At 34.6% G+C, this 24,223-nt stretch overlaps 1 protein-coding gene and 1 non-coding gene across 2 annotated transcripts; one reads left to right on the forward strand and one right to left on the reverse strand.

Annotated features, from left to right (window-relative positions):
* Positions 1 to 7,272: 7,272 nt before the first annotated feature.
* TRNAH-GUG (transfer RNA histidin (anticodon GUG)) lies at positions 7,273 to 7,344 on the reverse strand. The gene has a single exon. It is a non-coding gene; the product is annotated as a tRNA-His (tRNA).
* An 82-nt stretch (positions 7,345 to 7,426) lies between these two features.
* LOC100251825 (beta-hexosaminidase 1) lies at positions 7,427 to 22,787 on the forward strand. The gene is made up of 15 exons (XM_002282499.4): positions 7,427 to 7,928; positions 8,228 to 8,311; positions 9,789 to 9,824; positions 10,487 to 10,598; positions 10,706 to 10,776; positions 10,911 to 11,041; positions 11,733 to 11,749; positions 11,986 to 12,034; positions 12,616 to 12,716; positions 14,180 to 14,239; positions 15,756 to 15,789; positions 16,458 to 16,556; positions 16,969 to 17,028; positions 17,401 to 17,651; positions 22,281 to 22,787. Exons 1-15 carry the CDS (start codon positions 7,584 to 7,586, stop codon positions 22,454 to 22,456), a joined length of 1,626 nt encoding a protein of 541 aa, XP_002282535.1. The 5' UTR covers positions 7,427 to 7,583; the 3' UTR covers positions 22,457 to 22,787.
* The last annotated feature ends 1,436 nt before the right edge of the window (positions 22,788 to 24,223 follow it).

Consider the following 24,223-nt stretch of genomic DNA (forward strand, 5'->3'; position numbering starts at 1 on the left):
TTTTATTTATTTTTCAATTTCAAAGCCAATGATTCATTGTTTTGACTCTTCTTCCGTATCCCGATCTCTCCTATCTTCCAATGTTGAGATATTCCACCCATGAAGATAGGTGGTATCAAAGGCTAACTAATTCTCCACAAAAGTCACATACATAGTGACATAAGCTTTTTTGTAAAAAGGTGATACCACCTATAACCATTATTTGTAGGGAAGTACCTTAACAACATATCCTTCATAGTTCTAGAATTCAATTTTCCACATAAATATTGATGGTATAAAGATAGGGTAAACACTCAAAAATCTTTGTCGGTAAGTTGCCTACTCCTTGAAAGTTTGGAAAAAGTGTCATGAGTTCTATCATTGGTGCTTGCTTTTCCAAAATTTTAGTTGGCATTCTATTGATAAAGTATGGACCTATTAGTATATCATCATCCTAATCGTGTTTTGGAACCTTTATTTGAAACAAGAGAGCGTGAAATACATTTAGAAGATGTTTATTTTCTCTTTCAACCACCCATTTTATTGTGAGGTACCAACACATGTTATTAATGTAGAATTCCTTTATTATTCAAGTAATTAATTGATTCTTGATTAAAATATTTCTTATTGTTATCAGATCTCAAGGTTTGAATTTTGATTTCAAACTGAGCGGTAACAAATTTGTGAGACGTGAAAAAAATTGAAGACACTTTAGTCTTGAACTTCATGAGATAAAGCCAAATGGTCTTGGAATAGTCTTTTACCAAAGTAACAAACCAATAAGTGCCTAAAATATTGGAAACACAAGACAAGCCTTAAAACTTTTGAATGAATTAAACTAAATGGAGCAGCAAAATGAATTTCTTTTATTAGAAAGGTCACACAATAATGTTTAGTAAGAGTATATGACTCACAATGGAAATTGCTAACATCTACATTCGCAAATCAAGTAAGAAAACAACATTTTTAAGAAATGAAAGATAGACAAGGTGTCCTAAATTATTATGATAAGGTCTAAATCAGTTTTGTGGGCTAAAACCAAGCATTGAGACTCTTTTCCTCCACCTCTTCAACCAATTTCAAGGTAGTAAAGTCTATCCTACAACTTAGCATACTCAATCATCTTCCCTAAAGAATTTTGAAAATAATAACTAACAAGAGTGAACTTCACAAAATAATTCAAATCTTTTGTGTTTTTTTCAATAAATAATGTATTATAATTTAAATTTGGGACATGAAAGACGAAGTGTAAGGTTAAGGTAGGTGGGATGTGTATGGATCCTTAGCTGACAATCAAGAAGGATGACCATTTGGCTACCTTGATTTTTTTTTTTTTGTTTTCTTGAACATGGTTAAGAACTAGAAAATAAAAATAAAAATAAAAATAAAATTAAACATACCAAGCATATAGTCTAAAACACTTAAATCAACAATCTAGGTGTTCAAGTTATTTTGGAAGGAAATTGAAGCATTTATACTTGATTGAGCCATAAAATAAGAACCTAAATTCAAAGATGAGTTTGCATTGGAATTCTCCATCTAGTTTAACAACTGCTTTAAGCTCCCAATATTAGATTTGTTGTTTCTTTAACAATGACTTTGTGATTGGCTTATCTTAATATGGTAGACTGATTTTCTCTTTTTTTAACTTAGATCTATTTTGACTTTTAAGGCAAAGCCATGTAGCTTCCAACACATGGCTCTTATGTGTTTTGGTTTGTTACAATGGTTACGCCATATTTTGTCTTTATCTACTAGTTTGTTACTATCTCTTGCATATTTTTATTCAATTTGGATGTTTCTAGAGCTAATTTAAATTTTTTTTTTTTTTAAAAAAACTCCACTATCTTTAGTTCTATTTCCCATCAATTCTTTGTAACTTTTCTAACTGCAAATGTGTGAAAAAACTTCATAAAGACAAGGAAAAATGTATTTTCCTAACACTCATATCAAATTTAGGATTAAGCCCCACTAAAAAATTGAAAATTTTATTCCATTTCTAGCATGTTCCTCATCTTCTCTATATCAATAGTAGATCATATCTTCACATTTTCGTAGATATATAACTTTGTTAGTAACCCTTGAGAGAGTTATAGTAATTTAGAACACTTGAAGACCCTGCTTGGTATTAATAATTTGCCACTTGATTTGAAAAACTTGGGAAGCAAAACTAATCTTGGAGTATGTCTTATTTTATAGCCTTCTTAATGTCTTTAGCCATGAGAAGAACTAGATATGCCTTGTTGATCTCCGATTGCTTGGAGTGTAGTAGCCAAGATTACATTACTATGAAGTTTTCTGCCTTCTAATTCTCATGCTTAGGATCACTTTTGGTTGATGGTTTTGTTGACCCACTAATGCATTTGAATTTTCCTTCTCAAATAAATTTTTTTAAAGTGAGATCACTTCATAAAATTCCTTCAATTCAGCATGGGAGTGGTGATTTGAAAGGTAAGACTTTTAAAGTATATGGATACCCGGGCTTGAAGGGAGTCGGTGTAGAAGTCATGCTAGTGGGAACTAAAAGAAAGAAAAGTGACAACAAAAAATAATAAATAATAGCAATGAATATCATGAGCATGGAAATAAAATTTTCTTTCCCTTGCAATCTATGGATACCCGGGTTTTCAAACATTTTCTCTCTAACTTCTACATTTTTCCATCCTCAAAATCAAATCTTCTTTTTTTTTTTGAAAAAAAAAAATCCTCTTTCCTACTTCTTGGCAGCCTTTTTTTTTTTTTTTTTTTTTTTTCTAAAAGGCTTATTCCTTTTTTTTTATTTGTTTTTTTACACCTTTAAAAGCTCATAGGATCCCACCTATCACTTTCCTTTGTTTCTTTTTTTTTTCTTCTTGTCTTTTTCCCATTTAAATTTATTCCTTTGCCCTTTTTAATCACACATTACCATGTGTTCTTCATTATATCCACTTTCTTGAGAAAATCAATTATATCAAGCACTCTTTTTTGATTGTATGAGTTTTTACTTTACAAATATCCACCAATCCAATCATTCTCAAAGCCAAATCCCCTTAACTTCTCAAGAACCATAATAAATTTACCACTAACGCCACCAACCCAAAACCAAGGGTAATAATATACCCTACTTTTTCAAGAAAATCAATTGTATGTAGCTTTCTTTTCCAAATTGTATGAGATTTGTTAGACAATTATCTACTAATCCAATAATTCTTATAACCTAATCCTCTCAATTCCTGAGAACCATGACAATTCACCTTAAATGCCACCAACCAAAAACCAAGAATAGGAATTGATAAGCTACAATTATAGATCTACTCAACCCAGTCTTGTAGTTTTTTTTTTCATATTTTATTTAAAAAAAAATACAACAAATGAAGCATAAAAACATGATATCAAGCGGAAAAGCAAAAAATGAGTAAAGATAAAAATAAAAATGAGGAATACAAACAAAAAATAAAACTCAAAGTAAAATAAAAACAAAATACCAAGTTCCACACCATACTCATTGGAACATAATTAGTGGTCTACAACTATCGTAATACAAAAGAATGTAGAAGTTTAAAGCACATCATGGAGATGTACTTATGTTGTGGTGAGGTAAGACAATTCTTGGTAAAAGGGAATGAAATAATGTAAGAGTCACCTAGTTTATAAAAACTATTAGATAAATGTATTGTAAGTAGACAAAAAAGAGTTATATTCATTGTTTAGAAGAGATTTCCTCCGAGGTGTGGTTAACCTCAATAGAACAAGTAAATTGAGTAAAAATAAAAGTTCATCCCATAAATGTTTGCCACTATGCTGTCAAGACTTAGTTTTTAGTCAAGCTCCTAGTAATAGGATGGTTTAGTCACATAATGGAACACTAGTTGTGACTTTTTTTTATCGCCATTTATAACATGTATCATATCTTGGTCAAAGTCGATGGCTCAACAAATATTTTATTATTGTCAACTTTTCGTAATATGGGGATATTAATAACACAACTAACTATGAGTAATAGTTCATTGGTTAGATTTAATGGTGATTCAATAAGTTCTCAGTATGAGTTAGTTCTTTAGGTTAATACGTGTTGAACTAGACATGATTATGATCAAGTTTTTTATAGTTGACATCAATTCCCATTATAATATAATTTTGGAAAGAATATCGATTTGCTAGATGAGATTCATACCTTTCACTTGCCACTAAAATTTTTTATTTTTGATTGGACATGGAATCATAGAAATCTTAGGAGATTATGCTACTTTTAGGAAATTTTACTATGTAACCTTGATAGTAACTTTCAAAAAATTAACTATTGGTTCAAAAGGATTGTCGTCATTACAACAAGGGCTTAGGAGTTATTTGGATTGCTCAATGCCAAGCCTTAGAACATTGAGTTGCATACAAAACTATCATGTAGATCTCTAAATCTATGTAATTGAAGCATTCCAAACACTGAATCATGTAAAACTATAAATCTATTTGCTTAGAAAAACATACTTATGATCCAAATGTTCCCAAGTCAATTCCAATTGATGAAAAGGTGGCACGAATCTCAAAGATAAGAGATTTCCCGCTCAATGACTCTTTTTTCCCTCATAAGGGTGGAAGGTAGGGTTACATTATCTAGATTTTGAAAAACAAAAGAATAAGACTGAATCCCAAACCCCTAAAAGGGTTTATATAGACTCTTTGTGGGTTTAAGTGACTTAACTTGGGTTTGGATCACTTAATCTTGTTTACTTAGGTCCTCATTAATTAATAAACCATATTGGGTTCCAATTAATTGATTGGTCAAGTCCGAAGATGACATTTACAAACTCCTATACAATCTTGCATTTTTACCAAAATACCCATATACACACATGTGAATAAATAACCTACCTAACCTTCATAAAATGTGTCACCATGGAATACAAACTTGAGCAATGACCACTAGGACCAATAAGAAAAAACTAGCTTTCTCAAAATCCAATTCTAAAGTTTACTCGACATTTTACTACAAAGAGTCAATTGCATTTCAAGATTGTATGATATTAGATCGAGATAGATAATTTGGGTCTGTGACTTACTAACGACTGCATATAGATTCCTTATGAACCGATATCCATAATTTAACGATGTATGTGCTATCAACTTATCAAGGCTATCTTGTCAATCCTTGAGTTACAAATCTTCATATCATGTGATCAAATGATATAGTTTATCTCACAAAGAACATAGGTCAAATTTCATAATAAGAATTATTGTGGCACTATTGGTTTCATGATTACAAGTCCTTAAGATTTACCTAATAAGATATATTATTTCAATCTCATGAGATATTGTGGTTCTTCTATTAATAATACTTGTTGTCATTTGTCTTAATTAATAGTGACCTAATTCCTTGGGAATATATGACCACCATAAGATCTCATTCAAAGATCAAAATCATCAAATATATCAAAACTAATTCAATATTCTCTCAAGGTTGAAAGCCTATACAACATAATAGTTCGATGAATCATGATTACTCGATAGTTAATGTCATGATTCATCTTAGGTCCTATTTAATATGTTACACACTAGTACACTTATCATGTGAAACTATTCTGATGACCAAGATAAGTCATCATTCCAATTAGGAGGTGCACTATAACATCAAATGGATTGCCTAAGTCCATGAATCAATTATGAACGATTTATCAATCTTGTAAGAAACCCATAACTTGGATCTTTCGTTTAACTTCCAACGCACCTAAATTATGTACAATGCAAGTGATATAGTTTTAAATTCTCAACTCAATATTAATGTAAGTAATGAATAAAATGGTGGAAACTTAGTATAACTTTGTTACAACATATCTTACTTTTAAGGGCTCTATCCCAACAAGAAAGAGCACGAACATCTTCTTAACATATAAAAGCTTAAGATGGTCAACATGGTAAATCGTATCAAGTTGAGATCTAGGTGATGTAAAGAGTTAAGGATAAGAACCCTAATTGGAAAGTGGATATTATTGGAATGGATTTGTGGGTAAAGCTAAAAGAAATGCAAGAATAATTGAATTAAGAGGAGAAAATGTAGTCTCGCACTAGCTTGAAAGTGTGAATAATGTAAGGTAATCTTATTATGATTGTCGGACTTAAAATTAGGATATTCACTATATAGGATAAACCAATAAACACTTTATAAATATTAGAACACGTCCTCTAAATGATGGAGGTTATGTGAGAGTGGCTATCAACCAATTGGAATGATAAGCCCAATAAGAAAGACAATAAATAAATAAATAAAATGATAAAAACTAAAAGAAGAAAGAAAAAACAAATAGGAAGGAAAAAGACAAAATAAGGCAAGACAAACATCGAAGAATAAAAAGGCACCACAAAGGCTTACTAGTAAGGGAAATGGGAACAAGAAACAAAAGTTTACAAAGACTACAACATGCTAGCGAAAAATGGGAGAAATCAATGTTGTGAAAAATCCTAGAGAGCTTTTGTAAACTCTTACAATAGTGAGAAATTGGAGTTTAAATACAAAAGCTTCTAAGTGATGTTCCTAGAAAAGGTGTTTGATGGCAAGCCATATTGTGGAAATGTAGACATTTTGAAAATAGAAAAAGTGGTTGAACAAACACCAATGCTCTTAAATGGGAGCCACACTTGATAGTATCAATGAAATAAAACTTGTCTTTTAGGTGAGGGCATGCATCATGCACCTAATAGGAGAGTAGCTAGGTATTAACTATATTATACCTTTTTGAGCTTATGTAAATGAAAAAGGTGTTTGTTGAAGCCTATCAAGACTAATGCCAGGGGTGATGGAAAAACATTCCAATTACCTTGTATTTAATTTGACTACACCTTCGACTTTAATAGATTAGACATGAGCCATGAGAGCCACCCCCCATGTTCTTTGTCCACTAATACTCAATTATGCAGCTGTCAACCCATGATGTGCGAATGACTATCAAAACCTACCTTAAACATATAGTCCAAAGGGAAATAAGTGTAGGACAATTCTAATCATAGCAAAAGAAAAAACCATAATGCTTGAAAGGCTGAAATTGATACCTCCCATGAGCATTACATTGTTTCGGAAGTAGGTATATCAAACTATTATTGACTAGTCAAAGATGAATGAATGAATTGTAACGTAACTTTATTGATCTTCAAGTGTTTTGTAATATTTTAATAACCCAATGTCTTTCATTAATCCACGACATTTCTTTATGTTTTTCTTAATTATAATTCAAAATAAACTCTATTAATTATGGTACATGAAAAATAAAAATAAAAATAAATTTAAAATGATAGAGAAGCAAAAGGTTTGTTTATAAAACAGATTGTGGCTGCTGGGATTCGAGCCCAGGTCTCTACGGCCACAACGTAGAATTCTTACCACTAAACTACAGCCACTGGATGCTGTGGAGCGCTCTAGCAAAATAAATTTAAACTAAATCACTCACTGTACCATCGTCACTTATAAACGGTTTGGTTTTGATTTTAAGTGATGTTTTCGTTGGTCGCTCCTGTTACCTGGAACGGTAGTCAGCGCCAGCGGCACTCCAGCTGTCGGCACCACTCATCTGATCCACACCAACTGTACATAACCGAATCGTACCTGATCGTCATCGGACTTTTTTTCCTGCAAATTCATGGCAGTTCCGTACCACTTCTCCTCTTTCGTTTTCGTCTTTACCTTAATCTGTGCCCTGGGTGTTTCTCTCGGGTTCAATTCCACTTCAGACCTCGATGACTCCCTCGTCTACCTCTGGCCCCTGCCCTCGGAGTTCACGTTCGGCGAGGACGTCCTTGCCGTTGACCCCGATCTCTCGCTTGCCGTCGGTGGCGATGGCGGGAACTCCGATATTGTCAGAGAGGCGTTTCTAAGATACAGAGGAATCATATTCAAGCACAGCACTAGGTTTTCGAAGTTCAGGGGGAGATCGATGTATGATATTAGCAAGATTAGGATTATTGTTCACTCCGACAGTGAAATGGTGAGTCTGAGAAGTAGGTGAATATGAGGTCTTTTAGGCGTTTGTTTGGTTACTGGGAAAACACTGGGATGTTGATCAAAACAAAGATTAATTGGTATTGTATTCTTAAATTTTAAAATTTATCTGAAGGCGGTTTTGGATGTGTGATCCTATTTTGTTGAAATTTTGTGCCGCTCATGTTGGATAAAAGAGAAAAAAATAATAATTGAAAAGAAAAGGAAAAACCTTGTGCCAGCCTCAATTATTTTCTTGGTGTCTCACCTCTATGTGCTTTTGAGAGCGTTTTGTTTGTTTTGCAGCTTCAACTTGGTGTGGATGAGAGTTATTCCTTACTTGTGGCAAAAAACGATGACCATTCAATTATTGGAGAGGCTACAATTGAGGTAACTTAGGACAAGAACTTTTTGGTTTTAGCTCATATATAGTTTTGAACATGGTAGATGGAGACCCAGATGTAAATGTGTAAAAAATACTAAATTTTAAAATGTCTTGGATATGTGTTTAACGTGATTCTTGGTGCCTCCTACAGTCTTTATGATTGATTTGGTTATTGGTTAAGTGTTATGCTATATTTGCTTGACAGTATTTGTCCCATTTCCTGCCACTTATGGGATGTGTGTTTGTAGTGATTAGTTCGATCTGATTTTTGCATAATTTCATTTGTACAACCTCACATTTCAATTGATGGAAGAGGGGGAAGGCGTAATTAACTGAGGAAGGAGGTGGGCTTTTGTGATGAGTGGGCACTAGAATAGGCATGTTCCAGTCATTTGAGTCAATAATTGCACCTCTTGTTCAGAGGTGGTGCATCACAATGTCGATCTTCACATTTGAACCAGTTATGATATGGCAACGATGATAGTTTTTTCATCCCTTTTCATGTTGTTTTATTTGAGGCCATGTTCATGGTTAGATGCATGTCACCAGCAATGTTCCGGATTTCTGATATGTTCACAGTTGAAAGGGAAACGCTTGATTACTCTAATCCAGTGGACTTGAATATTCACAAAATAATCATTGATTCTTTAGTTTAATACTTTCTGCTTCAAGAATAATTCAATAACTACACATGACTTAATTCTTGATAGTTTACAAAAATTTTACATATTAAGATGACTACTTCCCATTCCAAACAATTTCTACTTGTTTGAACACTTGACATCTGGATCCCTTTTGCTTTGGGCCTGCTCTGAGGAGCTTTTTCCTCCATTCAACTATTTATAGAGTCATACTCTCCACTGAATCATCAACTACCATGCCTTTCTTACTGCCTCAATTCTTTTTGGCCTTCCTCTTGTCGGTTGTTCTTGTTGAGTCTCCAACTCATATTAAATGACTCCTCTTTTGTGCCACCTTTAACTGGTTAACTGTTTCTCATTTGACTTTTCTCGTGTTGCCACTCAACTAACATCCATGTATTTTGTTCTTATCTTCTCCAATTGATCGTGTTAACTATTATCTATCATATTAAGGACACAAACAATTCCAGGACTTCTGCCTATAACAAACAATTCAATAATTATTGGGCATTGAACTGCAATAGTTGTATTGGATATGTTATGCAGCATCTCAACATGTGAGCACTATTTTCTTTCAGTTAATGAATCTCCACTCTCTCTCTCTCTCTCTCTCTCTCTCTCTCTCTCTATTATCTTCTTGAGGAATAGCTCAAGCTAGTCAGTGCAAAAAATCAAATGGTTAAATATTAAATTCCCATTTCAATTTGGGTTTATTTCTGTCTTTTTTTAAGGCATAATTTGGGTTTATTTCTCAAGTCCTTCTAATGCATGCACAAACCTATATAGAGAGTTGTGCTTTTCATTCCAGATGGTACTGTTTTTAATATTGTGTTTCTTTCAGGCAAATACTGTCTATGGCGCTCTGCGTGGATTAGAGGTATGTATACTGTATTACTGCATTTTGTTTGATACAAAACATGGAACTCATATTACCTAGGCATTTGTCTTTAACTAGTGAAACGGACTTCTGTGTTCTTTCATTTGGTCTATACTATGAGCCACTTTGGCCCATTGTTCTTTCTTTTGACAATCTTCTGCTGATGTCAACCAATCATTATAAGAGTATTATGTCACTGTCTAGGTTAATCATTGGAATCTTGTCTGACCTTTAGACTTTGATCTCTTTATATAGATTCCTATCTTGTAATGCAATCATGCTGAATCCTTGGAAATCATTGGCTACATTTACATGGTGCCTTATCAATCTTTTGGTCATAAGAGAGAAAATTACAAGAAAATAAAGAGGAATTGATGATAAAAATGGTTGGATATTGTCATTTTTCTTTATTTTATTGTTAGGTAGTTTTCATAGGTGCCACTGTTCAGTGGTCAAAGTCACAGGCTGTCTGGCATAAATGCACAGATTCAAGAATTGAGAGTGGCCACTTCATAGAAAATGCTTGTTTTTAGGATTGTATCAAACTCATCACTCCCAAGATTGGATGGACAAAAGCTCTTTTTCTAAGTAGGTTTTGAAAATGATATATGGATTCTCTTTCCTCATTTATTTATTTAATTTTTCTTTCTGTTGTTTTACAGACATTTAGCCAATTATGTGCATTTGATTATGGAACTAAAACTGTACAAGTGTACAATGCACCATGGTACATCCAAGACAAACCAAGATTTGTATATCGTGGTCTTATGCTAGGTAAGCCACTGTTCTTTTGTTGATCAGGAAATTAAGTTTGCCAAATTTTTTATATTCTTTTTCTGGAATCAACCTTGATATGCATCATATTTTATGTTCTTTTGCAGATACCTCAAGGCACTATTTACCGATTGATGTAATTAAACACGTAATTGAATCTATGTCATATGCTAAACTTGTAAGATACGTTGCTCTTCTCCTGCTCATTTTGAAATTGGAATTCATTGTAACCACTCATCTGATTGTCATCCCATTTCCTGCTTCTCTAATACTTCTGGCTGTAATTCTGATACTGAGAATTACAATCAGTAGAATGTCCTGCATTGGCACATCATTGATGAACAGTCATTTCCTCTGGAAGTACCTACGTATCCAAAATTGTGGAAAGGTGCATATACAAAGTGGGAGCGCTACACAGTTGAGGATGCGTATGATATTGTCAAGTAAGATTCTGTATCTTATTTAATATATAAGTAGTGCCGGAGCTTTTAATTGTTTTTAAGAACCTTTTTTTTTAATCAGAAAATGTTTTTAAGAACCTTCTTCCAAGTATTCTCCAATGCTTTTTGAAACAATGAATGTGTGTCTATAATGATCCTCAAATGGATTGGATCTTATCAATAAGATTTGGTGGAAGCTGCTATGAACATAACGAATTATTGATTTTCCAACAGTAGTTGAACCCAAATAGTCAGGACTTATATTGTTTTCATTGTGATAATTTTCATTACTCTTGCTGCTAATTTTATTTTAGGTTTTCTTAACAGAACAGGCAAAGTGAAAAAGAATGCTTTCAGTCGACAATGTAGATAATAAATCACAAGTTTATGTGCACTTTAAATATGACTTTACTTTCAACCAATACATTTGTAATCATCTAATATTTTAATAAAATTTATGCAGTCTTTTGAATTTAAAGAAGATCTGGTTTCCTCACTTATATGGGATCAAATTGAGCAGAGTGATATAGAGTCAGAGACGAAACAGAACTTGTCACTTCTGTTCTCTGAATGTTTGACCTGATTCATGTTTTTTGGTTTGTCTTGGTTTTTTGCACTCAAGATTTCTTTGTTTTCTAATATTCTAACAGTTTGTTTTCTGGTGCATATTTCCCTGGTATGTTTGGATCTGAAGCTTCGCCAAAATGAGAGGTGTGTTCTATCTTCAAAGTTTGTATAGTTTTCATTGGCATGTTCCAAACATTTTTCTTTTGGAACTCTTAACTTCACATTTTTCTTTTTTCAAGGAAGTCCAAAATTTTCTTTAATAGAACAATTCAATTTCAGTTTTAGTTGGGTATCTTTGGGAGTTGAATTGCATTCTGGCTTTAAGATATCTATAGCTGCATATACATTTTTTTTAAGTTTTTCTCCATCATTTATGGCAGGCATCAATGTTATGGCAGAAATAGATATCCCTGGTCATGCAGAATCATGGTAAAACACTTATTTATATCATCTCCATGTCAAAATCATGTTATTCTAGCTGGTGTTAATTTTCTTTTGGGGAAATTCTCAGATTATTTTTGGTTCCCGGAAAGTACTAGGGAAAGGAAAAAAAATGCTGAGGAAAATTATTTTCTCATGTTTGGTTTGCCACAAAAAATACAAAAGAACTTGACAATGGCATCTGTAGCAGGCTAATCAAGACCCTCTTTTTGTTCAATAATATAAAAATGATTCATTCTGACAACTTTGTAGAAGACAATCCTTTTGAAGTAGCGAACTTTACACAATAATAACACAATCATGGTTTTATTATCTCCTGGACTGAACCATTTTTAATCTTCACATTGTCTATCAAACTGTGAAATCTGTAGTTTTCCTTGTTTAGTACATTTATTTCATTGGTTTAGTGCTCATGGATACTTGTGGAAAATCCTAGGAGTCAAAACAACAAAAGATGAGAAATATTGAAACTTTGCTTCTTGATTGACCACTTGTGCATTTATTTTAGGTAATCTAGACTATCCTTCAACACATGACATTTCAAATTTGTTATATATTTTTCTATGTAGGGGCACAGGATATCCTGACCTTTGGCCCTCTCCTTCCTGTAGAGAGCCTCTTGATGTTTCAAAAGAGTTTACTTTCGATATGGTTTCTGGAATTTTGACAGGTTAAGCTCCATTAAAGCCTTTCCTTTGGTAATGGTCATGTTTCTTTCTTTTATTTTTGCATTTGCTGCCTTTGTGTGAATAGTAATATCCCTAATGCACTTGATCCTTGTACTTGGGGATTCTATAAAATGTGTCAACCTGATTGATATTAACCTGAGCAATGGAGGTTTTAATCTCTCCTTGAAAAAAAAATTGGTTGATAAAGATATTTTTGAAAATAATTTTTTTATTCTATTATGTATGTTTTGTTTTACAAACTTGTCAACATATTAAATGTCTTAATACTTGAATTTTTTCCTAAAAGATTCCCTTTTTACACCAGTGATTTTGATGCATGCATTATGGTGTCACTTCCTGGTTAGTAACATCACATGGAACAATTTTAATTTAGTGGATGAAGCAAAAATAAGGATAGAAATTGGTTACTCGAGATTCTATTTGCTGACAGAGAATTATGTATTTTCCATGCAGCTGTTTTGGGCAGACATTTTTCTTGCCCCTAAATTTATGATAGAAACCATTCTGTAAAAATAAATCGGAAGGCATGCATTTTGTCCCATACCTCATTGGAGGATTTGTAGCATATGTTACCCTGTTACATATATTTGATGCTTTTGTTTTTAAATAAAGAGCAATGCTGTCAAGAGGGAATTCCTTTATGGATATAATGTTCATCAGATTAGAGAGAAAAAAACAAAGAATGATCAATCTTCATCCTTGGAGCCCCGACCCTTGATAATTGTAGTTGTGAATTCCTCCATATTTTTTCTCATTAGCCTATGGTGCATCATCTGCTATAGTTTCCAAGGATCACCCTCTTGCATATGTATTGGCATCTTACTGCAAAGGTATACAAACCCGAAGTTAAATGTTAATCTGTATGGATGCCTTTTGAGGGATTGATATTTGCATTGATACCCCTGGTGAGGGTTGCAAAGTAATTTATTCTCATTATTTTGCAACATTAATGTCCCCAATTTTTGCATACTTCTACTGTGGAAAGAATATTTATTATTAAATAATGTTTAAGAATAGATGTCATGGAAAAATATGCAACTCATATGTCAAAAAGTGAAAAACTGAAACTTTAGTGAAAGTTATGGTCTTGAGAAACTTTGGGTTTGAAGATCACATTAACATGTCAAAGCATCCTTGGCAAAGGCTTGGAGTCATTCCTTTTAGCATGTTTCTACTTGTGGTTCACAAGAGTGTTCTTATTTTAATGCTGATTTGAGTTAACTCATGCCAACTTGTACTGCTTGAAAGGGTATAGTGAACCCATGTCTTCATCATTTCTTGGCATGCTTGATTTGCAATTACAAAAGCATTACATTTGAAACTCAACATTTTTATCTTATGGACTTTAAGACTATTGTTATTAGGTTTTTATGAGAAATTAGGTAGTGTGGTAATTATTCTTTTCTCTACTATAAATTTCTGACTTAAAGTTTTTGTTTTATAGACATGAGAAAAATTTTTCCTTTTGAGCTCTTCCATTTGGGTGGTGATGAGGTCAATACAGGTTAGTATTAGTGATTCTTTTATGAACTCTTCTCTAACGTGTCTCTTCTATTCTGATTAAAACATTGTGGTTTTCTTTTTACAAGCTTAGATTCTACTATCACTTAATTGAGAAAAAGGAAGAAAAAAAAAGATAATGATAATGATCTTTTGGTTTGACCATTCCAATGATCCAAGGGACAGGGTATTTTGGTTTTGCAGGAGTTGGGTTGTGTTATGGTTGGTTTCATTTGGTTGTAAAAACCTGTGATCTTTTATCTTTATGCTAAAGATGCCATATTTTATACACAAGCATGATTGTCCTGTACTTTTCTTTCCATTGCTTTGATATTTATCTTGCTCCTGGCATGATCTTGATTATCTTAAAATTTTTTGTTACTGTATCTCTTACTTGAGGAGGTTCTTACATAAAATGATTAATTATCACAAATGGAGTAGATTATTATTCCACTCCTTCACAAATTTGAGAGTTTAAGATTGCCGGCATTCTATGTCTGGCTTGATATATTATCTAATAGGACAAAGGGCATGATAACAGAGGTCGGATACTAACTTGATATCTATTTCATTCTGTCTCTGGCAAAACTTATCTGATTTATTAAGAAAAGGGAGGTGGTTTCTATGAATGACCTTAACTATAATGCATTTGGGAATCATTCACTTAAATGCATGTTACATTATATGGGTGATGAACTCTAAAATCGTAGAGCTATGATAGAATAATTTCTTGCAGTTTTTAAATCTTCACTTGTTCCAACATTCAGGCTTCTCTGGTTTTGCATTTTTGTTTTTGGCTGCATTCTGATGGTCATCTTTTAGGTTTCATGAAAGTCTAATCAAATGACAACTGATCAGCCAAAAATGCTGCATACCTGCATGCTTCAAAGATACTTTTACCATAAAAAGACTGGCAGAAATGAAGAAGAAGAAATAGAAGAGGGAGAAAAAGTAGTTATAAAATAGGGAACAACTCTAGAGTCGATCCCATTTCATTTTTTATATTTCCATGGTGAAATAACCAAATTTGTCTCACAATATGTTAACAAAACCAATTCAGATACGGATCTTACATATTGATTCTGAATGAATCTGCAAGTTTGTATCTATAGACATGATTCTCTTGCCTGTTTTACTATAAATATTTTATTACAATCTTTCCATCGGTATAAAAGCTTTGTAGCCAATGAATCTACAAAGAAATGGTGATTGTTCAAGTCAAATTGTCGGCTATAAGCCTATAACATCTTTCAAGAACTTGAACTATATCATGTGCTAACTCTTCAGTTTCATGATTAAAAAACTTCAAAGAATCAAGACCATTTGCTGATCAACATATTCCATGCTTATTAAGTGGTGGCAATTTGTGGGTTTTCAACTGTAGTCTTGTTGTCCTCTGTATTATATATACTTGCGATTCAAAACTTTTCAGTTCAAGTGGTATTGCTCTTTCTCAATGAAATTTACACTTGTATGCCTTCTGACATTTATTATTTTTGAAATGGTCCAAAATCTGACAGATTGTTGGAACTCTACTCCACATGTGCAGCAATGGTACATCCCTCATCTTTAATTGTTAATCCTCTTTTACGTTTTATTTAATGACTTATAATTTTGATAATAACTGTTTTATAGATTAATGTATGGCTTGAAACAGATAATTAAAACCTGTCCTTGAAGAGCATGGCGTTTAAATTTATTTTTGTTTTTTTCATATATTTTAGGGGGTGGGTGTTCATTTTGACCCTTGCCATGTGAGTCAATTTATCATGATTAAGAATTTTATTCTGATGAATTGCAGTTGCAGCAAGTCTTTAGGCATGCCCGCTTTAGAAACTCCATTCACTCCATTCATATGTTAGCCACCTTATCAGTTTTCCTGTTGGGCATATTCTACATGTTCAAAATGATTTTAGCTATTTTTTATTGCTTGCTATTATTCGTCTGTATAGAAATCTTTTTCATGTCTGATGTTTTCCTATCCACATTTTCATAGTTTGTTTGGTTCAACGAATGGTGTCCAGTGATGAAGTAATCCCATCAAAAAATTAATGATTGATTTGGGTTTATTTTTGTTTGTCATAAGTTTTAGATTTCATCTAATTGAAGGATTCCATGTGTTGTTTAAATGTACTTTTTATGCAGTTATTGATCTCTTCAAGGCCAGGATTAAGTTTCTTGGATTAATGTTTATTCAGTTTATGGATCTATTTTTAATGCAGGCTTCAAGATCACAACATGACTCCTAAAGAGGCATATCAATATTTTGTACTCAGAGCACAAGAAATAGCAATTTCAAAAAATTGGGCCCCTGTCAACTGGTATGTTGATTAATCCAATAAAATTATAATTAGCATACTGCATATTGGTCTTGCCCTGGATTTTTTTCTTTTCTGCCAGGCAAGTTTCTAAGTGGGGCCTGTTTTCACTTGTTCTTTCTTGGATTTTACTAGGAAACTGAGAAACTTTTTGGGAGGTCAACAAAGATGGAATAGAAAAAGTTTAAAATTGAACAAATTATATTCATCAATTTGTGTGAATTAAACAAAAACATATTGGTTACTTCTGCAACTGCTCAGAAACACAAAAAAGAAGAATATAAAACAGAGAAGGATAACTGGTTGATAAGAATTTAATTTGATGTGTCTATTAACTTATAAGTACTTAATACTAGCACAGTCTTTGCAAGTCATTCATAGAAACTTCTAACATATCTGAGTTTTGTCATCTCAGGGAAGAAACCTTCAACACATTTGCGACAAACCTTAATCCACGGACTGTGATACATAATTGGTGAGTTTCTAATGGGATCCCTTTATGCTGCATCACAGTGGCTTCCATCTAGGATGAAAATCATGTCTAGATGGGTTCTACGATCTGAGAAACTGTAGGGGGCCCAGAGGCTGATTTTTTGGCCAAAATGGGATCCTTGGCATTTATGGGTTTGTAGGCCCTCCTCTCAAATAGGGGTTTTTGTATCTGGTTCTACTTTTTGGTTTCTCTCTTTTTCTGGTTTTCTTGTATAGCTTCCTTTGACGAGGATTCCTTGTCATTCTTTGTATTCTTCTTTCTTGTTCTAATGGGTTTTTTCAAGGAAGTTTCACAATGATATCAAACCAGAGAGGTTTGTTTTTCACCTGCAAACAATATTATGTACCACTGCAGGTTGGGCCCTGGAGTTTGTCCGAAGGCTGTTGCAAAGGGTTTCAGGTGCATTTACAGCAATCAAGGAGTTTGGTATCTTGACCATCTTGATGTCCCTTGGGATGGATTCTATAATGCAGAGCCACTGGAAGGAATAAATTCTGCTTCTGAACAAGAACTTGTGCTTGGAGGAGAAGTTTGCATGTGGAGTGAGGTAGCAGATACCTCAAACGTCCTGCAAACAATATGGCCTCGAGCTGCAGCAGCTGCAGGTATGCAGTGAATATAAATTTTCAATTAATGCTTACACCCAGAAAATTCTTATCATAGAAGGAGTTTGTTCTCATCCTTATGAATCAGAAACTTATAGAGCATACGGAATGCTTTAAAGATCTCTGTCTAGCATTTTCTAATTGATAACCTTAGATTGGCCATTGATGGAGTTGGAGACTAAAAAATTTTCAAATTAAAATCTAATCTTATTATTATTATTATTAAATTTGTGCAGCATATTTCAAATCTAATATTTTTTTCTAAAATCTTCAATAAATTATTGTTCTCTTTAGTAGTGTTCAGATATTCCTAAAAAGTAAAATGGTTATGTTGTGCTAGTTTGCCAAGCATTTGGGATGAATCCATTTCTTCTTGTAGTATTTGATGCAAGTCCATTTTGTTGCTGGAGCCGGATCATTTTCAGCATGTGCTGAAATGCCTTGAAATATTTTTACTGTCAGATAAGGAAAGGACCACGATATTTCTAATGACTTGGGGTTTTTTCTTTTCAAATGCCATAATGGTTCATGTAATTAAATTCCTTTTGTACCTTCATATGTAATTCTTCAATTCTTCGTGGTCTACCTTCTACTAATAACTTTGGGAATCCCATATAGATTATGACCTAAATTAGATTGATTCTTTGTTGAATCTCTATTTTTTTTTTGATAAGCAAGCACATATATTAAAGAAGGCTTAAAAGCCGCAAAGCATACAGGGAATATACGAGGCGGCTATGGCTTCTCAACCAAAAAACAAAACAACCCAACCCCTAATTGGAGGCTAACCACTCCAAGAATCCTATTAGGGAATTCAACTCCATATCAATGTACACTTTAGCCCAACCCTAAATATTGTATACAAACGAAGTTTTTAACTTCTGAAATGCTAACACCCCCCCTCCCCCCCCTTAAAAGCTAGCCTATTCCTCTCCTTTCATATTGTCCAAAAAATGTATAGCGGAATGGACTTCCACAATTTTTTCCTTTTTTTCCCCACAAAAGAGCCCTTCCAGCTACATAGAACCTCCATTACAGATTCTGGAAAGACCCACTGAACACCACACAACACAAGAATGATATCCCACAACCCTTTTACCACTGTACAATGAATTAAAATATGATTGATCGTTTCCTCTTCACACCCACACAAGAAACATCTGTTAGGGAATTGCCACCCTCTTCTCTACAGCCTATCCAAAGTAAGGACTTTCCCCCAAGCAGCTTTCCAAGCAAAAAAAACAATTTTGGTTGGAACTCTGTCCACCCAAACATTGCTATGAGGGAATTCAGCTCCTTCAGTATTTGCCAACACACTGTACGCTTTCTTGACTTTAAACAGCCCGTTCTCTCCTTCCTTCCAAAACACCGAGTCTTCCTCCAAAGTTACTCTATATTCCCTCAACTCAGCTAACAAATTGCCCACCATACCCAACTCCCAATCATTAAAGTCCCTTAAAAGCCTTAAATTCCACCCTCCTTGACCCAAATTCTGATTCCAATACTCCTCCACTGTGACATTCCTTTGGGCAGCCATGGAAAAGAGGTCCGGGAAGCCTTGGGACAGCACATTATTCCCTCACCAAGGATCTGTCCAAAACCTTATTTTATTGCCTTTTCCCACCTTGAACACCATATTTTCCCAACACCAAGTGGACTCCTTCAAGATCTCCTTCCAAACTCCAACTCCAAACACCCCATTTGCCTTCCTTGTCCTCCACCCAAAGTCTTCTTGCCCATACTTTGCCTCAAGCACTTTTTTCCAAAGCTCCTCCTTAGCACGCGCAAACCCCAAATCCATTTGCCTAGAAGAGCTTTGTTCAAACAAACAAGCTTCCTTAACCCCAACCCTCCCTTTTCTTTATCCGCGCACACCACCTCCCATTTGACTAGGTGTGCTTTGTTCCCCCCATTGGCTCCTCCCCACAAAAAATCTCTTTGAAGCTTTTCAAGCCTTCTTGTCACTGATTTTGGCATATGGAATAACGACATTTGATACAAGGGAATGCTGGCCAGCGTACTCTTTATAAGAGTGATTCTCCCTCCTTTGGACAAATATTGGCGTTTCCAAAGGGCAAGCCTCCTCCTCACTTTCTCCTCCACCCCACCCCATCCCACGAGGAAGAGGCCCTATCAACCGCCCTAAGAGGTAGCCCCAAATAAACAGCAGGCAGTTGTCCCACCCTACACCCTATTTCAGCAGCCATCTCATGCACCCCTTCCACCTCCCCTACTGGAATGACCATACTTTTGTCCAGGTTAATCTTTAACCCTGAGGCTGCTTCAAACCAAAATAGGATCCAGCTCAAATATGTCAAAAACTCTTTCTTTGCCTCACAAAAAACTATTGTATCATCCACAAACAGTAAATGAGAAATATTGACAACCTGCCCTCTTCCTCTCCATATCCTACAGCCATAGATGAACCCCCCTTCAACGGCCCTCGTGATTAGCACACTTAGAACTTCCATTCCCATGACAAACAAGTAAGGGGAAAGAGGGTCCCCTTGCCTTAGCCCTTTTGAACTTGAAAAAAACCCAGCTGGCACCCCATTCACCAGCATTGAGAACTTGGCAGTGGAGATACAACTCAACATCCATCCTATCCATTTTGGCCCAAATCCCATCTTTTGCATGACCTTTAACAAAAATTGTCAATTGATGCTATCATACGCCTTCTCAATGTCCAATTTACAGATTAAGCCTTTCTCTCCCCTTTTTTGCCAAGAATCTATTACCTCGTTTGCGATTAGGGAGGCGTCAAGAATCTGTCTCCCCTTAATAAAAGCATTCTGGTCAGAAGAAACCACCTTTCCTATGACTTTTTTAAGCCTGTTGGCCAGCACCTTAGCCAATAATTTATACAATCCCCCTAACAAACTGATAGGCCTATAGTCACCCAAGTCCTCCACCCCCCCTTTCTTCGGTAACAAGACCAAAAAAGTATGATTTAGGCTCTTAATGAAGGAATTCTGTTCATGGAACTCCTTGAACATATCCAAGACGTCCTCCTTGACAATCTCCCAACATCTTTGCCAAAAGGCCACCGTAAATCTGTCCGGACCCGGGGCTTTGTCCCCGTTTGTTGAATCTCTATATGTGCAATTCCCTTGACACCAGAGGATATTATTGTATTTTTTTTGTACATAATTCTTGATACAATCCAATATTTTTTTATATTCTTGTAGACCCTTGGAATAATTTTTGGAAATGGAACTTCTCTCTATGTTCTAGGAATGTCCAAATGCACTGTTGGTATGAGCATTTCTAATCTCCCAATTACTTCCCATCTTCCCTCTTGTGGAAGTTTATATATTCTCATCATTTAATTCTTGGAGTGAAAATTTTAAATCGATGTCTGGAATTCATTCTAGAAGATCCAAATAGTGGATTGGTTGGATAAACCACTTCTGAGTTTGTATTCTATATTCAGTTTTGTATTTCTGTGGTACAGGATGCTTGAACAGCAAAGAGTTACATAACATTGTAGGTAACCTTAAAGAAGTGTTCAAAGTATATTGGACATGCAAGAGAATTTGTACTTCTAGCTGCAAAAGTATTCAGTGAAGATAGGGTGGACTGTTCCTAGTCAAAGCCTTCTACTCTTGATGGGAGGTGGAAAGAGATGGATTTCTCTAGTAAAAGTAGTGTGGATCCCATGATTACCTACAAAAGTAGGATTCTTTTAGGGGAGAATTTTGACTCTAGATAAGCTAAAAAGAAGAGGATGGACTTTAGCGAATAGATATGGTCTTAATAGTAAAGTTGAGGAGGAATAAGATAATCATGTCCTTCTTCATTGTGCTACAATGAGAATCTTATGACACACATTGTTTTCATTATTTAAAGTTGATTTTGTGTTGCCTTCTACACTCAGAGAAATGTCATCAAGTTGGCAAGGTTTGGGGCAAGAGGCACACGAAGGTGTGGAGGGTTGCCTCTTTATACTTATTCTAGACTATTTGGAAGGAAAGGAATCACAGAGCTTTTGTCAATTAAGAACAATTGGAGCAAACTCTCAAAAACTCTTTTTTGTGCACTCTCTGGCTAAGGGCTAGAAAGTCTTTAGATAGAACCTGTATGTCTATTTTAGATTTGGTTGATTCATTAAGCTCTTTTTTTTTATGCAAAAGAGGGGTTTTTTTTGTTAATTTCTCCATCTTATTTCTATTTTTGGCACCTTTGTATACTCCCTGTATACTTTGGTGTGCCTTCTTTTGATTAGGTGCTGTTAATAATATTCTCATTTGCCTAACAAAAAAAAAAAAGAAGGGCAAAAGAATCTGCACTTTGTTATTACTTCGACTCACAATAGAAAATTTGCCCTATTCCCCCCTTCTTGTCTGAACAAAGAATCCTAGTTGCCAAAACTTAGGTTGTAATGATTTTTCTTTAATAAGCAATATTTCAGTTGCAATGTTACCATCATCCTGTTAATGATGTAAAAAAAAATCTTTATATGCATTATTACTATTAATATGTTTCATCTACTGTCAAACGTCCTTCCTGTCTCTGTGTTAAGGTACCAAAATACTATTTACAACCTTAAATTCTATATTTTGTTTTTATTTTTGTTCATTTGTTTTTGCCGTTAAGCATGCCATTCATGCTCCACTTTCTTCTTTTTAGAGCGCTTGTGGAGCAAGAGGGAAGCAACATCAGGGAAAAATATTACCTTAACTGCATTACCGAGGTTGCATTACTACAGATGCCTCTTGACTAGGCGTGGGGTTGAAGCTGATCCAGTTACAAATAAGTATGCTCGACAGCCTCCAAATGGACCTGGATCATGCTATGAGCAATAATCTTCTATTGTCATATTAGGTAACTTTAGACATCTTAAGCTGCTTGCCTGTGCTCTGTATGATAAATTCTACAATCTTTTCATTGATTCAGTATTTATGTTGATGGTTCGGAATCTTGGTGTGCTCAATGTTGAGGTCACTGTAATTTGTGAAAAGAGATGAATCTCAGAAGATTGTAATAATAGTTCAGCATCATCATCACTATTGCCTCGTCCTTTTATGGAACCAAAAGTGTAAGTTTCTTTCTGGTTTAGTTTGCTTGTTGCTGGCATTTGTATTTGAAAGTAAACTTATGAATTTCCATGAATTCCATTATACTTTCCTTTGTCAACAGTTATGCCCTTCCAGATTTTTTTTGTTCCTTTTATTACCTTCTCTTTGTTTAGAGGTTGCTTCTCCCCTCCTTTGCATCCTCTTGATTAGAAAAAAAAATGCAAGTCTAGAACTGGTTAAATTTGTCAGTGAATGTCCACTAGATTATCGTCCTGAACTATCCATGACGTGTGTGGAGTAATCATGATGCAAATGAACTGATTTTTTTTATCCCATGGATCCTCCTGAAATCATAAATATGATAATTCAGTTTTATATGAGTTCCAATGGCTACTGAATGATTATCATTGCATTGATACTTATGATTGTTAAGTAAAATAGTGAAGGTGAAAACGTAAGGCTTGGGGCTTTGGTCATGTAACTTCAACAGAGCATTTCAAATTGCTTCTTCTCAACCTCTTCACAAGGCAGCTGTACTTGTACCTAAGTAAGGAATCCATCCAAAACTGATACATCAATGGTGTCACCAAGCTGCAAAGTGTTCCTAAATTGACCATAGATAGAATAGGGTAGACTATTTTTGGGTTATAAGAAGGTATTGGTCTTGCTAACATGTGAAGGTCTCACCCTCCAAACTTGTTAGGGGATGATCCAGCCCTCTTTCATCCGCAATACTGAAGGAATGCTTCCAACCTGAGGTAGGCAGAAAACTTTTCTCAGCTTCCGTTATAAGCAAGCCTTTACCCAAAAATAGGTGTAGCATAGTGAAGTGAGGCCCATGCTTGAAAAAGCCTATATGAAGGTAAAGCAACAGAGAACACTCTTAAGCGCTCTGCATGAAGAGAACTCATTTGTGTCATGACCCCATAGATGTATGTATTCACATCCTTATAGCCAAACATCATAACAAATTCTCATAAACCCAAATGGCAGTATAAATTTTAGGCATCAACACTTCCGTGAGGACAATTTTTTTCTTTGAACCTTTGATTTTTCTTTTGGCCTTTGAGATTGCTCTTTACTTCTTTTCATACCCTTCTCAAATGTTCTGATTTCCCTTACGTGGAAAAGGAAAATGATTCAATCCTCGAGACTGGAATGACATAGTTGTCTTGATACCATATCCTTAGACTAGACTCTTGAATCAAATGCTTTGCTTGAATTCCGCATAGTGACATTGACTTCTAGTTTACTTTTACCGACTAAACTTGGTTTATGGGTTCTTCTTTAGTTCCAGAATTGAGTTCCGTCAAGTCTAGAATCATATCCATCTGTCTACTTTCTCCCAATTGGAATTTTAGCTTGAAATGATTTATAACCTATCAACAGCTCCTGCCCTACTTCTACTTCCGATGGTCTTTGGTTCACACTTCACACTACCCCACTTTCTATGATTTTCTATTCAATTATGCTAAATGAGTTGGGGTTTTCTCATTTGATTACATATAGATTCCGGGTCTATTCCTAATAATTCTGTATGTGGTAGTCTTTATC

The sequence above is a fragment of the Vitis vinifera genome, chromosome 13 (genome assembly GCF_030704535.1).
Source record: "Vitis vinifera cultivar Pinot Noir 40024 chromosome 13, ASM3070453v1".
NCBI classification, from domain to species: domain Eukaryota; kingdom Viridiplantae; phylum Streptophyta; class Magnoliopsida; order Vitales; family Vitaceae; genus Vitis; species Vitis vinifera.

Coding starts and splice junctions, on each gene's coding strand:
- LOC100251825 (XM_002282499.4), top strand. CDS start 7,584: ATGGCAGTTCCGTACCACTTCTCCTCTTTCGTTTTCGTCTTTACCTTA. Junction 10,777..10,910: donor CTATGTCATATGCTAAACTT/GTAAGATACGTT, acceptor TACAATCAGTAG/AATGTCCTGCATTGGCACAT. Junction 12,035..12,615: donor CCTGGTCATGCAGAATCATG/GTAAAACACTTA, acceptor TTTTCTATGTAG/GGGCACAGGATATCCTGACC.